Source organism: Pimephales promelas, chromosome 1 (genome assembly GCF_988280905.1).
Source record: "Pimephales promelas chromosome 1, fPimPro1.hap1.1, whole genome shotgun sequence".
NCBI lineage: Eukaryota > Metazoa > Chordata > Actinopteri > Cypriniformes > Leuciscidae > Pimephales > Pimephales promelas.
Window position 1 is genome coordinate 18,724,783 of NC_142769.1, and position 16,638 is coordinate 18,741,420.

At 35.8% G+C, this 16,638-nt stretch overlaps 2 protein-coding genes across 5 annotated transcripts in view; both read right to left on the reverse strand.

Moving 5' to 3' along the window:
• The window catches only part of rell1 (RELT like 1), a 37,906-nt gene extending 30,941 nt beyond the window's left edge, over positions 1-6,965 (reverse strand). The window contains exon 1 of the mRNA XM_039669558.2: positions 6,598-6,965. Within this exon, the coding sequence (XP_039525492.2) occupies positions 6,598-6,637 (40 nt within the window). The 5' untranslated portion in view covers positions 6,638-6,965. The remainder of the gene's footprint in view (positions 1-6,597) is intronic.
• A 1,423-nt stretch (positions 6,966-8,388) lies between these two features.
• On the reverse strand, positions 8,389-14,381 carry rwdd4 (RWD domain containing 4). 4 transcript variants are annotated; one of them, XM_089128539.1, is made up of 7 exons: positions 14,262-14,381; positions 13,539-13,648; positions 12,062-12,212; positions 11,722-11,836; positions 11,585-11,634; positions 9,744-9,746; positions 8,389-8,791 (listed from the first exon to the last, which is right to left on the reverse strand). In XM_089128539.1, exons 1-7 carry the CDS (start codon positions 14,340-14,342, stop codon positions 8,759-8,761), a joined length of 543 nt encoding a protein of 180 aa, XP_088984665.1. In that variant the 5' UTR covers positions 14,343-14,381; the 3' UTR covers positions 8,389-8,758. The 4 variants fall into 4 exon arrangements, with proteins under 4 accessions (XP_088984665.1, XP_088984671.1, XP_088984660.1 ...); XM_089128545.1 differs by having other exon boundaries at positions 9,724-9,746; XM_089128534.1 differs by having other exon boundaries at positions 9,744-9,794.
• Positions 14,382-16,638: the final 2,257 nt, after the last annotated feature.

A 16,638-nucleotide genomic window follows, 5' to 3' on the forward strand; every position in this document is an offset into this window, starting at 1 on the left:
AAACATGCTGGCAAGAATGAGAATGTCCACCCCCCTTATAGCTGGTGTCTTCGACTGGAATTAACCGCTTGCAGTCGAGAGAGGAGTCGAAAACTGCCGACTCACTTTTTTCACATCCTCGCTTCCAGAAGGATTTTCGCATAGGTTTAGAATGACTCTACGTCATTCATAATGTGGGAGTAGCTAAAGAATTTTCTTGTGATTTGATTGATTGTTTCGACCCAACTAATCGACAATTTAGTCGATACATTTCTAGATTAAATTATAACTTCATTCAGTTACTTTACTCTGAAACTTTTGCCATAGAGGAGGAGAGCTAACAGCAGAGTTAGCTCAGCTTATTCAATAAGTGCCGAGAGCTAGTGTCTGCAGAGACAGAAAAACACATTACACAGCTCAAAAATAGACAGGCCAAGTGTTTGGTCAGTCAAATAGAGAAAGACAGATAGGGCAAGAATGAGTGAAAGCACAGGCTGCAGAGGGAAAGAATGACCTCGGAGAAGAGCACAGAGGACAGACACTGGCATGGTACCCTGCAGCGAGTGACTCAGGGGATCAGTAATCCCTGTAAATTTCCACTGTACAGTTACACACATTTCATCACTCTCTACATCTTTTACTCATAACCCTTTACGTGTTGCTGAAGAAATATCATGGTACTCTGATAATCATTTACATGTACCGAAGAATTTACATTTTACTCCTGGGGATTTAAAAAAAATACCACAAATTTAGCAAGGAACCATGTGATAAAACCAATCGGAACACCTTTGCAACCCTACATCATAAACACTCTGGCAATCACCAACAAGCACCATAGGTTTCGAAACTGGCAGTAATGTATATTTTAAGTCACACGTACATGAGAAAAGGTGTTTGTTCCTAGAGTCTGTCAGTAGTTCTTGAGAAGAATATCGTTTGTTGACAGGAATATAATTTCTCCATTGATCCCACACAAAATTATTTTTTCTTCTCAAAACAACTCCCTCAGTTTCCGAGGTTTCTTTCTCAGTATCTTACCTTCATAAATTCATAAAAGCGGGGAAAAAAAATACAATCAATACGCACACCAACACCTGTCTTTCATCCATTAACTCTCTTACTTGTAAAACGCTACATAAATCTCTCTTTATTCAAGCATGTCTTGAACACCAGAGGTCAAAGAGTTAGATAAACTGTATTTTGGGCATTCCAGTTCATTCCTGCTCAGTCTCTGGGACTGAACTCTGACACCCATCAAGTTATGCGCCAAGCACACATGAAGACAAAGAGCCAATTGTAATGTCTGTTACTGCATGTCTGCATATCACATGCACTGATGCTTGGACTTGCTACAGTTACAGACCGCAGAGGCCTACAATTACTAAGGAAGGAACGTTAACAAGTAATCGACTACTTGACTTGTGCCTTTGTCTGCTGGTAAGAGGTGATATGTTTTTAGGCACAAGTGTACACGTTTCTAGGATGTTGGCAACAGTTTTTCTAACACTAACTAATGGAGTGTGTAGCTTTTCATTAATTTAACAACCATGTTGGAAGAAACAACATGACCGTATTCCAGGATGACAATGTCTAGATTCATCAAGCTAAATTTGTGAATGAATGCACTCTGTAAAGTCTAATCGAGCACCATAGACTTTTAAGGAATAAACAATATTCTCTCAAAAATACAAACACGTACATACATGTTTCTCACATATTATGGTAGCCTTGTTTGTGCTAAATAGACTGTAATTTCGCCTGTGCCATTGAAATATTTACATGCAACTGAAAAAAGCACAAATGTCACAGCATGTCAAAACATCTCAAAGACCCAAAAAACCCAAGACCCCAGAGGGTTAAGGTCTAGACTCACAGGTGCCAATTCATGTGTGAAAATAATTCTTCATGCTCCCCCCCTTCCAACCATTCTTTCACAGTTTGAGCTTTCACATTGTCATCCTTTAATATGGCTATGATGTGTCTTCCTACATGGCATACACACATATGCCTTATTAGTTGTTGTTTCTATGGGCTGCCACCCATACACAAGCAGTCCGCCATTTTGGAACAGTCAAATCCGGTCCGTGAACATTCATGTGCAAGTTGACTGAGTGTCTGCAAATGTAGTTTCACGCATATATGAATATATCTCTATATAACACTTCAGCAGATGATTTTGCTAAACTAATACAAGACGAAGGCAACAGCTAACATGACATTAAAAAGTTACCATAGTAAAAACCTGTAAAAGTGAGTTATTATGAAAACACAAGGCAACACATTTTCACCTGTGACTGTTATACCATTTCTTCGGAAATTGAAATCTCTTGATCCTTACTGTGAGTGACGACAAGCTGTCTGTAGCAGGTTGAATGTGGCATCTACGTATAAATATAATAAACGGATAACTTTAACTGTAAAATTGTAATAATCGTTCAGAATAGAGATGCCCACACCACAACTATAACGATAATGACAGAGAGGAACAATATTGTTGGATAACTGTTTTTCTGATGAATTTCAAAAAACATTGACAGCCAATCAAAACCCACCTGGCTTTTAAAAGCTTGAGCATTTAAATCAGCAGAAGAATAGCAGCATATGCTTATAAAAAAAACATAAAGCTATCGTGCGTTGGTGTTCCCGCTGTAGTTGTTATGCACTATGTGTATGGATTATCCTGATTGGACTATCCCTTTAACTTACATTTTTATTTTCAAGTAATTGATAATCCCCTTTTTTTTCATTATAGATTATAGTACTCAATTACATAAGACCTAGTAAGCCTACACGGATGATAATACAGCAAGTTTGGGTGCGTAGGGATTCTAGGGAAGTGACCATCCATCTTGTTAAACTGGCTCAATGCCAGAGCAGTTCTGAACAGACTTAATGACTAGACAGGAATCTGACGTGACACATACGCGTGAACAAACATCTACGCATTACAGTTGGCACCCACTTCTGCATCCAATGCAATGGAAAGAGAATCTCAGTTATCTGAAGTCAAAAGTCCAATCATAAAAATACACTCCAATCATTCAGGGGAACTGAATGACTATGTGCCATTCGAGTAAGTTGTGGGAAGGCATTCCAACTAAACAATCCTTTTTCATTCAGCTTGCTTAACAGAGCACTAAAACGGGCAGATAAGACATGAAGTCAAAACTGTTTGCTCCAATGGCAATCTCATTTAATTATCTGCGCAAACTACACAATGACATTCAGGCAGAGTACAGTTTAAATGAAAGACAGATTTCAAACTGGTAGTTTCCAATTAACAATCCAAACATGTGATGTGACTGCTGTTCATCAAATAATAATCCAGGGACGCTGTCCTTTTAGAGAACATCTGCTGCTTGTGAAGCTCCAGTCAGAAATAGGCATGGTGGGAAATTTGATAGGCCTTTTCTATTGTATTATCCAAATTCCAAACACATTTTTGCTATAAAACTGGGAAAAAAAAAAAAAAAAAAAAAAATTCATACCTCACTCCTAGATCTGGTATTATGTAATTTAGATTAGCAATCAGAACGGCAGGTTAGAACAATGCTGACAGCACATACTTTAGGATACTATGAGAGTTAATGCAGACCGAAGTTTTCAATATCTCAAGTATTTCAGTCTTCAATATCTCAAATTTGTTTCCCACCAGATAGATAAAATGAAAAAAAAAAAAAAAAAACTTTCAATTAAATCTCCTGCTTCTTGGAAAATCATAATGTAAACCTCCAATTTCTTGTTTATCTTATACTAAGCACTCAATAGTTCCAGAAAAGATCTTTTTATCTTTTCAATAGTGTCTGTGTTTTTACATAATGTGCACTGCAAGCAAAGTATACTTTGAGTTTTAGATGGGGTTTCTCTCTATAAATGCAAAAGCCGGGTTCTGGAAGTAAGAGTGTCATTCATTTTCTCCACAGGGAATTTTTGGCTGATTTTTAACATTTGCCTTTACAGACAGACCTTGAGCTACAATGCTAAAGGCATGCTTTTGTTAATGCCATATGCTTTTGTTAACGCCATGTGTTATTTCAACTTCTTTTTTTTTTATACATCTACCAATCAGAGAATCAAAAAGAGCAAACCACAACAAAAGAAGTCTTTAGCAATAACTGCAAATGACGAGACCGTTTCCCATCCCTCTCAAACTACGTACAAAAGTTTTATATCTGTCAATTTTTATTTGATCGCCATCTTTAGTAGCGTTTTGTGGAATTATTGTTCTTTCCTTCCTTAAAGCCATTAAGAACATACTCATGTAACTTCCTGCTTGTCTGAGTTTCATTTTTTCTATAGAATTTTTGGCTTCAAATCAAAGTTATGCTGTGATTCACCTAGAAGTTGGTTGGTTAATTCACCATTTTAAAACTCATTTTTATAGACCTTTTAATAATTTCTATGGGAAAAAAATAAATAAATTGAATAATACCAAAGTCCTTTTAGTCTCTGATAATACTTCCGGAACCAAGGTCGCTGAAGAAGTTTACGGGCAGTATTGAGCTGCGTCCAAAATCTAACACTTCCCTACAACAATATTGGAAAAACAGTAGGCAAAGTTCCCAATGGATGACCTAATACTTCTGGAGAGATTTGAAGTGAGCATTCGATGGACACTTTATTATCCCATGAGGCCATGAGAGAGGATTTAGCCATTTAGCTGTGAATGGGAGAGGATTTTTGAATGGCAGTGAAGTGACGCAACTGACAGATCAGGCGACAGTAACAACATGGCGGGTGTGGCGAATATCATACTACCTACATTCAAATATAGACCTATAAGGAACGCTTAGTAATGTGCATTCACGCCATCTCACAAATAACAGTTACCCTTTTATTAAGTTATAAGTTACCCTTTTATTTCTACTTTAGTAAAAAAGCTATCATGTCCATAGAGCTCGTAATTACAATTTTGTACTGAGAGCTGTGGTATAAATTAATTTCAGCATTGTTTTCTGTTCCAATCCAGCTTTCAGTTTATATTGCTTAATGACACACAACGTTAGATTTTTTTGGCTTCTTTTGGAAAAAATGTTCTGTAGCGAAGAAGACTTATTCTTATTCGGAACTACTGTTTGAAAGCAACAACACTCTTTTGCATGTATACCGCTTAATTACAGCTGGTCTTAATCCTCTGATGGTCTTCGTTCAAGAGTCACGTCCTGAGCCTTCTCGGTCAGAAGTAAAAATTAAACTTCCTTCATCCCAGTAAAAACCAATGCAATTTATTTTTGTTCTATATATTTATTCTTTTTAATTTAGTATTTTGAGACAATTTAATTGAATTTATTCATATTTATGCAATATTTATGGTCTATCTTTGCCATGGAAATATATATATATATATATATATATATATATATATCTGTCTCTCCCTCTGTATGTATGTATGTATGTATATATATATATATATATATATATTATTATTTTTTTTTTTAATTAATTAAAAATTAGCATCATCTGGTTACAGTATAGAGAAAAAGCGTAGAATCATGGTGTAACCACTAAATAGTATGTACAGCTCTCTATGGAGAGGCATGTGAATTCCGCAGCTGTTTATGAACACATTTACTTTTTGGTGGATTTGAATATATATTTGAAACAATCTCAAAACGATTTCTTATTAAGTTTTCGATTTATTTATTTATTTTTAGAAATAGTGATAAAAAAAGTGTTTCCCATTCAATTCCTATTAGGAAGACCAAAATTGTGACTATTTTGCCACTCGGATCATATCGCTTATGCTCGGATCATAAGCTCAATTTTGTGTGTGTGTGTGTGTGTGTGTGTGTTCACATCCCTAATTCCAGAAATGTCACCAAGTTTTGTAACATTCAAAAGAAGTTGTGATTTTTAAAAATTCAAAACAGTTTTTTTTTTTTTTTTTTTTGTAATCTGAATTTATTAGTGTTATGTATAAAAGTGTGTTTGTGTGTTGTTTTTTTTTGCACTCTTGATGTAGACTAGTGTCACCCCTTTACTGTAACGTTACTTTCCGTGGCCCAGTTGTAGACTGTAGGCCTACAAACAAAATTTCAGAGAATTTCCCATTAATTTCCCATAGGTCGGTCATTTTGACTGAAGACCAAGAGTGTGACTATTTTTTTACGACCACTTAGCATGTTCGGATCATGACCTCAATTTTTTTTTTATTCACATACCAAATGCTAGAAGCCACCAAGTATCATAACCTTACGATGAAGCTGTGTTTTTTAAAATTCAAAACAGAAAATTATTCGCCCATCATATGTTGTTTAATTATCTCAATTAAGTTCCCCGAGATATGAAAGAGCAGCCTGGGCAGTGCAATTTCTAACGTCAACAACTCTGTTCGCACGACTATGAACTAAAAAAAAAATCCCACATCCTCGGATATGCGGCAGCACCAGCGCGTGCTGGGTCGCGAACAATCGCAGTTCATCATAACTTTATGATAGTCAGTCAGTCGAACCTTGCACAAATGACGCCCAACATTCACCTAAGTGCCGCACAAACATACTGATAGCTACAATACAGGCGCGTGTGAGTGCGTGATTATCAATTGCCGGAGAAGGAATGAATCGATCTGCCCAGGCAGCATGTCTTACGCGGGGTGGGTCGGGTGTCGTTACTTACGTGGCAGGGTAGTACTAACGGTCGGTGAGGAATCTACCATCGGCCCACCGGTGTACGTTCTGCCGTCCACAGATGAACTCGTACACGGATTGGAGTGTCCACTGATTTGTGAGCTTCGCACTGTCCTTACATCCACGGCTACTGGTGTTTCCTCATTCCTGTCACTGCTATGATGAGGAACATCCCACTCTTAAAGTTGCAACCCCGTACAGCAATGCTTAAAGCTGTAATTTACTCGGTCCGGTGGACTTAAGTTGATATGATTCGAACGTTAAAAAATTCCCGGAACAAAAAGCGTTTGTGAAGATACTTGGACGTACACAAGTGTCCTGTCTACGCATGGTTAGTTTGCATGCATCCAGATGGTGCGTTTCCAGCCCTGCAGAGGGCAGCATGATTCTACATTTGTACAAACGCAACACAGAGGAAGCTGCGCTTTAAGGAAAATATCACCAGAGAAAGTCCGTAGACTGGCTTTGATATCACTTAAAAAAGAAGATTCTGTCATAATTTACTCACGTTAAAGTTGTTTCAACATTGTATGAATTTTGTTCTTCCGCTGAACACAGAAGATATTTTGAAGAATGTTAGCAGTCGATGGGCCCCATTGACTTCCATAGTATTTTTTTTCCCCTACTGTTGAAGTTAATGGGGTCCATGAACTTTCTGGTTACAAACTTCTTTTGTCTTCAGCAGAAGAAAGAAATTGATATAGGGTTGGAACAACTTGAGGGTGAGTACATGTCAGAATTTTTAATCATTTTTAAGTGAACTATTCCTTTTAGTGTTGTGCATTTCTATAATTTTCATGGCAAATACAAAGCATCTTCCAAAATAATCGCTGCAAAAATCCTTAATTTGGATTATGAACAAGAACGTTAAATCCTACTAAATGTTATAGACAAATTCTTAAATGGAACGCCCCTACTATACAATCCTAAAAAGTATGTATCTTGAATTTGTTTCGGGGGAAACAAATCATTTCATGTTAATTTTATATAATTTAATTTGTTAATATTGTACTTTCTAAATATTCTATATAAATAATCTAAATAAAGTTATGGTAAATGTGGTAAGAGTACTACGCTAGTATGCAGTTTAGAGTTCAGCAATAGAGCCTTCCACTATGCTGACATTATGCTCATGCAATGTTTTCACATTTAACAAGAGTGGCACTGTTTTATCTACAACAACTGTGCTTTAAAACACTTTATTTCTAAAAAAAAAAAAAAAAAACAGTTTATTTAACACTTTCTTTCTTTTTTTTTTTTTTTTTTTTTTGACAGAGGGAGGGGCTTAGAGAGTTTCCATGTTGAGATCACATGACCAGCTAAGTAATACTTGGCTTTATCCAAAATCACATACTTCCAAAATGTAAAAAAATTGAATTCACAGTACTCATAAAAGAGTAAACAAAAAGCACCCTGATGACCTACTACTTATGGACAGTTTCTGAAGTGTGCAAACGTTGGGCACTTGACTATCCCATGAGGCCACGATAGGAGATTTATGAATGGCAGTGAAGCGCCAACTGACGCTGGTAGGTCACATGACAGCATGGTGAATGTAGTAGGCCTACATCCAGATTTCATACATACTACACACATTTATAATATCTGTATCTAGAACATACTTTTTAGCTGTCGTAAAGTAATTACGTATTATAAAATAAGTATCCACTCAAGAGAGCATGTGATTTCGGACGCAGACCTTGTTTTGTTTTAGTAACCCGTCAGATTGAATGACACCTTTAAACTACCCATGATGCATTTTAAAAGACATTACACAAGATTAATTCAATTGCACATCACACCGATGTTCTCTTTATTAAGTGACGCCCAACTGTTCTAACAGTTCCAAAATACAAGGATTTCAGCCTGTGTTAGTATATTTAACACACGCCTCATGATGTTCACGTGTGGCTCAGCTAATTTAGCACACACTTCTGTGTCTGAGGACACGTGTCTTTGTGACGGCAGAGCTCCTTCCACTCAGTGTCAAATCAGCTCTGTGGCAGCTTCAGGTGAATTGAAATCATGGCCGGAGAGAATTCAGATCAGCTTTCATAAAAAAACAAACAAAAAAAACACAAGTGCACAGAGAAACAATTCATCCATACATTCACCCGGCACTACATCAATCCATCGTTCATCAAGTATCTCTAGTCTTCATCTTTTCCTCCAGTTTTGCTCAGCTATAGAAAAAAACAAAACAAAAAAAAAAACAACAAGAAAGAAGATAATAAATATGTAAAAGTATAAGCGTGGACTACCGTTTAAAGATTTGGGATTGCAAATATTTTTTTTTTAAATATTTTTGAGTCTCTTATGCTCACCAAGGCTGCATTTATTTGAACAAAAAAATGCGGAAAAAACTAATATTGTGAAATATAAAAATAAATAATGCATTTAAATTTTTTTCAGTATTCTTTCATGAATAGAAAGTTCAAAATACAATTTGTTTAAAATATAAAATTAAAATATATTTAACATTGTGAATGTCTTTAATGTGTCCTTTCTGAATAAAAGTATTATTTTAAAAAAAAAAGTTCTTACTGACCCCAAACTTTTAAACAGTAGTGTTTATATCACATAATCCATTGTAGAGTTGTAGTATCAATTGTAATTTAAAATAAATAAATATATAAACATGGTTTCATTACGCCATTCACTATAATGATTACCTGAATATTTAATTCATAATACAGAGGCCCCAAAAATAGTTGAATTCTGCAGCCAGACATAATTTGTATGTATCCATTGCATTAGATGTTAAAATATCAAACCAAATGGCATCATAAAAATATATGATGCAAGACACTTTCTCAAAACTAACTTTTTGGTTTACTTTAAACCATCTGCTCCCAAGGTGATTTGTAGTGGATGTCTGAAGTCAGTTCACACAATTGTCCTTTAGTAGAGCATACAGCATGAACTAGGCCCAAGCAATTTTGTCTATTGTCCACCTGGCTATTATTTTATTATCTAAAACCTCAATTTCACATTTCTGTGAAACGCTTGCATCGTTTTTCTTGATATTTGTTATGTAATGTCACAACATTTAAACAGTTTGTCTTAAGTATGACCTTAGAGTCCAAACACTTCTTGGGGCCATTGTATATTATACCTTAAATATAAATTGCTTACATGCTGTTTGGTGAACAGAAAACGTGGCAACGGATGGTCGGGATCCCCACACAAAAAGAGAAAAAAGACAGACATTATAAAACAAGTGTCTCTGAATGTTTAAAGCCCCCGAAAACACTTCAAGCGGAATCGACGAAAGAACTGGTGTGACGTCATTTCCACCAAAATCAGGCCAAACTTCAAAAAGAAGTTTGTTTGGTGTTCATTTAGAGAGTTCAAAACAGGAGTTTTGGGTGAACAATCCCTTTAATCTTTGAGGCTCAGAGCGCGCTCAACCAAACACAAACGAAACATCTATTTAAGTACTTTTTTTAGTACTACTGACAAATTCTTCTGTTCAGTCTATCGAGGTTAGATGCAAGCAAAAACATGAACACATTTAGATCCGCTTTATGATAAAAATTAAATTCGTAATTTTAATTTCAGGAGCCACTGAAACCGTTTTCTCTTGTTTAATACTGTACAGGCCCGTACACACCGGGACGAATATCAGCGCGCGTTATTCGTCAGCGTTTTTCAATGCGTTTTTTGTGTTCACACCCAAGCGATTTTCGCTGACAATGAGCCGAGTGAACATGCAAATTCATTCCCTGACATTAGATGGCGCCAATTTGCTCTGCAATACCACTCCATCTCAGTTTTCTTTTTTCAAGACGTCTGTAGTCCCTGTCGCGTTTGTCATATAGTTCTTTATGTTCTAGCACCAACGAGAACAGCTCTACATTCATCTTGCCTTGCATCTTCCTCGTCTTATTTCTTCCTGGCTGTGTAGACGGCAACGCTACTTGGCGTAGATCTTCTACGCCGTTGCATATGTGTGCTCGCCAAGACCGTTTTGTGTTTGAGCGCCCCCAAGTTGTGTTTTACTGTAACTTCAGAAGCACCAAACACATGAGAAAAAGCGCCAACCTCATTGGTCAGATAGCATTTGACGCAGCGCGTCAAACTAAAAAAACGAACCCGGGGCGTTTTTTTTAAAAATGAAGCTTTTACGCGTGGCGTTTTACATGTCGGTGTGCACCCTCACATTGGCGCCCTTTGTTTAGTCACAAGGCGTAACTTAAACGTCGGCGAATGACGCGCGCGAAATTCGTCCCGGTGTGAACAGGCCTTAAAGCTGCTTGCTTTTAAACAATCTACTGTATAAAAAGCTATATAAATGTGCCGAATTGCCAACATGACATCATGACTTTTGGTCAGGTGGCGTGTTATCTCTACGCATTTTGAGCTATCCGCGTGTATGTCTACGCCATTAACGTCCGCGTCATTCCGCGTGTCTGTACACACAGTCAAATCTCCAGTCATAAATGCTATTAACCCCAGTGACGGTTAAGTTTAGGGACAGCGTTGAGGTAAGTCATATATTTATATAACGTTAAGTCAACGGCGTTCATAAACAAGCTGAAAGGCGATTATGCGTCTTGATAGCACGCCAAAAATGGAAATACGAATAGGCGTAGTATACACACGCTACTTCATAAGATCAGTCTGGAATTGCAGAGATTGTGGGAACATCCACATTGTTATGATAAATGCCTTTATAACTATTGTTTTTTTCACCGCTGTCTTTTAGTAGTGTGTTTACTTGGTTATTGAGAGAAAACTGTAAAGCACATATTAACATATTCATCCAAACGCACTCTCAGCAGCGTGGACAGCGTCAGGATGTTCGCTAACAGCATACGTCGCTGCTTACTTAACTTTAATTCAAAATTATTTTTATTTCTAAGCGAGGAATGAAAAAGAACATCGCCATGAGTACATCAGGGGCCTTAAGAATGTGCATTAATATTTTAAGCATCAAATGGCATTTGTAAAAACAAATTTCTGTTGTAACTTACCTTAATAACATCTATCCAGTTCCAACCTCTTGGTAGTTCACCCTTATTATCTGTTTATTGCAAAGGGCAGTTTCACATCAGTGTGCAATCAAACAACAAAGCCAAACTTCTTTCGTTTTATAGCCAATGATACTAACCTGTTTTTCCAATCAGTTTCCTCTTCTGTGATTTGGTTAGTTGCTCTTTCTTCTCCTTCTTCTTCTTACTGACAGAGGTGGAATTATTCATGACATCGCTGTTGGATATCAAGGTCTGAGAAACAATGCCAGTCGTTACATTATTTTATTTTTTTTTACAGGAGCTGTGACAAAGTCATTCTGAACAATCAGTTTCCATGGCTACAAGAGACCTTCACTTTGTTCTTTTGAGGTGATAGTGATGTAATTGTTAAAATATATAATGTCAAATATATCAGAAAGCACTAGTGCAGACATTGCATAATATACTTAGAGAGCCCAACGCATCAAGAATACAGACCACAGCGGTTGTCACAGGCTGGTGGTTTTCCATGAGTGTTTCCTGGTTCTCTTTGGCCCACTCAAAAAGTGTGTACATCATGGCAGTGCCGAGGTTGGCCTCCACCTGTTCGCTCATCTTAGAGAGAATGTACTGCTTTGTATCCAGCGATCTAAAATTAGAAGGTTCATTTAATCCTGTTAAATCCACTATGAAATATGATATTCAATATAAATCTAATATATTTAAAGTGCCATTCAAGTACCATTCAAAGGCTTGCAGTCAGTAAGTTATATATATATATATATATATATATATATATATATACTTTTATTCAGAAAAAGATACATTAAATGTATCAAAAAGTGGCAATAAAGACTTTTAAATTGTTACAAAAATTTCAAAAAAGTGAACTTTTGAACTTTCTAAATTATTAACAAATATTGAAAAAAAAAATCTATCACGGTTTCCACAAATCTATGATTGATAACAAGAAACATTTCTTGAGCACTAAATCAACATTTTAAAATGATTTCTGAAAGATCATGTGACACTGAAGACTGGAGTAATTATGCTGAAAATTCAGCTTTGCCATCACATTTTAAAATATTATATTAAAAAAAGCAAGCTATTTTACATTTTAATCACAATTACATATTTTTTTCATTTTTAAAATCCATACTTCTCCAGCCTAATTTTCTGACCTCTTTCTGACCCCTTAACATAAATGGTTTATATTGAGGGTATACTGAGGGTTATTTTCAGCATTATATTTGGTATATAGTTAAGTCATCTGTAAATATTATTTTCATTGGTTTTCTTAAATGTTTTTTTTTTCTTAAAAAAAAAAACCTTAAATGTTTTATAACCTGCATATAATCAACTCTGACACATCAGTTTGATACTGTAAATGTGGTCTGAGGTTGGACGATCCCCAAACAGCAAAGTACAGTCTGATTTAGATGATTGTTTGCTCCATCATTTGTTTCTGGTTTAAGTGGCCCTGGCAATTGAGTAAACATAGGCTCACTTATGGTAACAGTTTTGCATAATTAAAAGTAATTAAAATTCATTCATTCATGTTTGACAATCACTAAAGGATCACTAAACTTTTGCCATGGAAACACTGCTAATACAATACATTTATTTTTAGAAATTCTTAATTTTATAGTTTCGAAAACAGAATAGGGCCAATAATCTGGAAACACAAATATTTTTTTTTTTTTCCATACTTTGTTTTTTCCCCATGCTTATCCAGACCAGACTATTACTCAAATCAAATTCCATATGGTGACCGTGTATGAACCTTGTGTAATAATATTTCACAATACAGCCTTGGTTAGCACAAGAGACTTGTCTTACTGAATGTACACTTTTGAAATATAAACATATCCAGTTCAAATAATCTGACATCTTTGTCAAGTACAATCTATGTACTTAAGTTAGAATATTTTAGCCACAATGAACGGCTAAAACAATCATACTCTGAACAACTTACATTCTGTTGTTGAAAAAAGTATCTAATGATATGTGCGGTGCAGTTTCAGGATAGTTCTCTGGCCAAGACACTTCTAGCAGGAAGGATTTAGTGTCATCGACATCTCCTATCTACAAAAAAAAAAAAAAAAAAAAAAAAAACAAACACAATTCAGACACAAAAAGTACCATGACATTACAAAAAACATTTGGACAAGGTACAACAGTAATGCTATCCTATATGTTTTTTGCAAACGCATTATTAATAATATCATCTAAACCAACAATATATGAATTGGGTAATCAGTTCCATCATAATAACATATCATTTTATGCCATCACCGAAGTGTAAGAGTGTTATACCACTAAAAAATGTATAAACCAAGGCACTCATAAGTATTTACTTTGCATTTGATTTCTGCTCTAGCTTGTTTACTAAACTAGATAGATAGATAGATAGATAGATAGATAGATAGATAGATAGATAGATAGATAGATAGATAGATAGATAGATAGATAGATAGATAGATAGATAGATAGATAGATAGATGGATAGATAGATAGATAGATAGATAGATAGATTTTGGATAAAAGTGTCTGCTAAATAAATGTAAATAGTGTTCATTGTATCTGTAGTTCATAGGCTAAATAACACATCACTGTAAGTCAAAGTAAACAGTATTTAGTGTATTTACTTTTTCCACAAAACTGAACTGAAGAATTAGTGGCGAGAAGCAGTTCTTACCCTGAACTGGAAAGAAACAGAGCTGAGCTCTTTAAAGCAGTCATCTCCTTCATAGATTGAACGCAGAGCCTCCAACTCCATCTGCACAAGAACACTTCAGAGTCAATAACTATAACCCTGCACTACCATGATATTATCATGTTGTGGACATTTGCCGTATATTTTCCTAGTGAGTATAAAAATGTAAACACTATAACGTTACAGAAATATCATCGCTGTACCATGGTAACAGCACTTTACTTTTTTATATAGTGTTATTCAATTTCAATATGAAATGTGGGCATAAACCATTAAGTTGTGGTTAGGTTGGAATACACAGCCTTTGTAAAACTTCCACAATGCATTTAATGAGCATCATTTAGCTCATGTTAGCTTTAGCTGTAACTGTCTCACCTCCTGGTCTTCATTGGCAGTCATGTTTTTCGCCAATTTAACACTTTAAACCAGTCATAAACAGCGCTGGTGTATCAGCGGACTGTGGTTAAAATAAAGTTTAAACACTAATGAAGATCAACATGCTTTAATAATCCTGTAACTGTAACTCAGAATGTAGTCAGTCTCGCACAGACTACTCAACAGAGATCTCAGATGATAGTCTCACGGTTACTGTCCCCTGCAGGACTGGAGTACAGAAATGCATTGGCACTGCAACACCTCTTAATATACACTAGATGGCGACAAAACACTATGTCTTTGAATAGAACCGCGCATTATCTCATATTTCAAGTATCAAAGCTAAAAAGATAGTGGGTAACAGCGAATGAAGGAGTGTACTAGGAAAATAAAACATTAAATCCTAAGAAAATACGCAGATACCTTCAAAAAATGTTATTGTCCAGTTAAAAAGCGGACTATCAAAGCAACAGGCTTTTTTCGTTTTAGAGTCACTAACTGAGGTATTGGAAATGAATGAATACACAAATGCTTGTTTTGTTTTTATCTCAGTACTTTTCTGTGTTGGTTTCAAACATCTTCTTCAAACCCTCTTAAATTAGAGTCATTTTTTGTGACTCGAATCCAAAAAATTCAATAGGCCTTTGTCATATTTTGTAATAGCTATAGACCATTTCACAAGATGTAAACAACACTGGTCCAGAAACACTTCCTGTTTCAGTTTGTAACTGTTTTCTTTATTTCACATGTAAAGAAAACATCTTAAAGATGTTTGTTTAACTTTTTGATTCAGTTTGAAATGTTCTGTTGGTTGTATTTTATCCCAGCTTCTATGTAGTGTTAAAAAACTGAAACAGGAAGTGCTTCTGGACCAGTGTTGTTTACATCTTGTGAAATAACAAAATAACACTGGAAAGGAAGACAACAGTCAATTTTATATTAAGATTGTAATTGTGTGCTCAAGATATTTTTCATAACTGTCAGCTTGGGGCAAGTTGTCATGTTTAAAATATTTATTTTATAGGTAGGCCTACATTGTGTAAAAATGTGAATTCTGTCATCATTTACTCACCATCATGCAATTCCAAACCTGTATGACTCTCTTTTTTTTCTGTCAAAGAAAATACATGAAAGTGAGTAAATGCTGACTGAATTTACATTTTCAGGCGAACTATCCCACTAATGGCAGGAATCATTGTGACAACTGAAAACTGAATCTGCTAAGTAGCCTAACTCATGTTTTATGCAAAAAGTTTTCATTGTGCATTATCTGAAGTTCATCATTTCCTATCTGCATTCTAATTAAAAAGCCTTCAATTATATAATCTAATCAGAACAAAACAATATAATTTCACACCTTTTGCTTAATAGTTCACATTTACATAGTAATCAGGACAAAGCTCGTTTAGACTTTCAGTGCAAGGACCTTCACAGCGACATGTTGATTACAGCACTCATTTACATGTGGTTTACGGGTCAACACATAGAGACGTGATTAAAGCCCTCTCTGATTGTTGTGCGAACCCAAAGTCACAGAGAGTCGAGGGCAGCAGATTCTATCCCAGCTCACTTCTGACAGACCGAGCCAAATTACCTGTTGGGATGAAGATTTACTGTTCTAATTTCAGATCTATTTCACCAGACCTCTTCCATTAAACAAGCCATCCAAAAATAAGTTTATAAAAGACACAAATCAGGGTCAAGAATAAATCATTTATCATCTCTGTGAAAATGCAATATTTATCATAGCTCCATTGGGCTAAGGTATTTGACAGTGAGCACAGGAGATGGGATGTTGCTCAAAGTCAAGCATACACACACACACACATGATGTGGGGAAGCAAGGAGCCATTTTAATGACACACCACTCTCCACATGTGCATTAACTTTTGAGCATTCTGACCGCTTGATTCAGTTCTGAGACTTGTTATGTACTCTCAAAGCTTACGTGGCGGAGCATATGGCACTGTGGAGTCAACAGTAT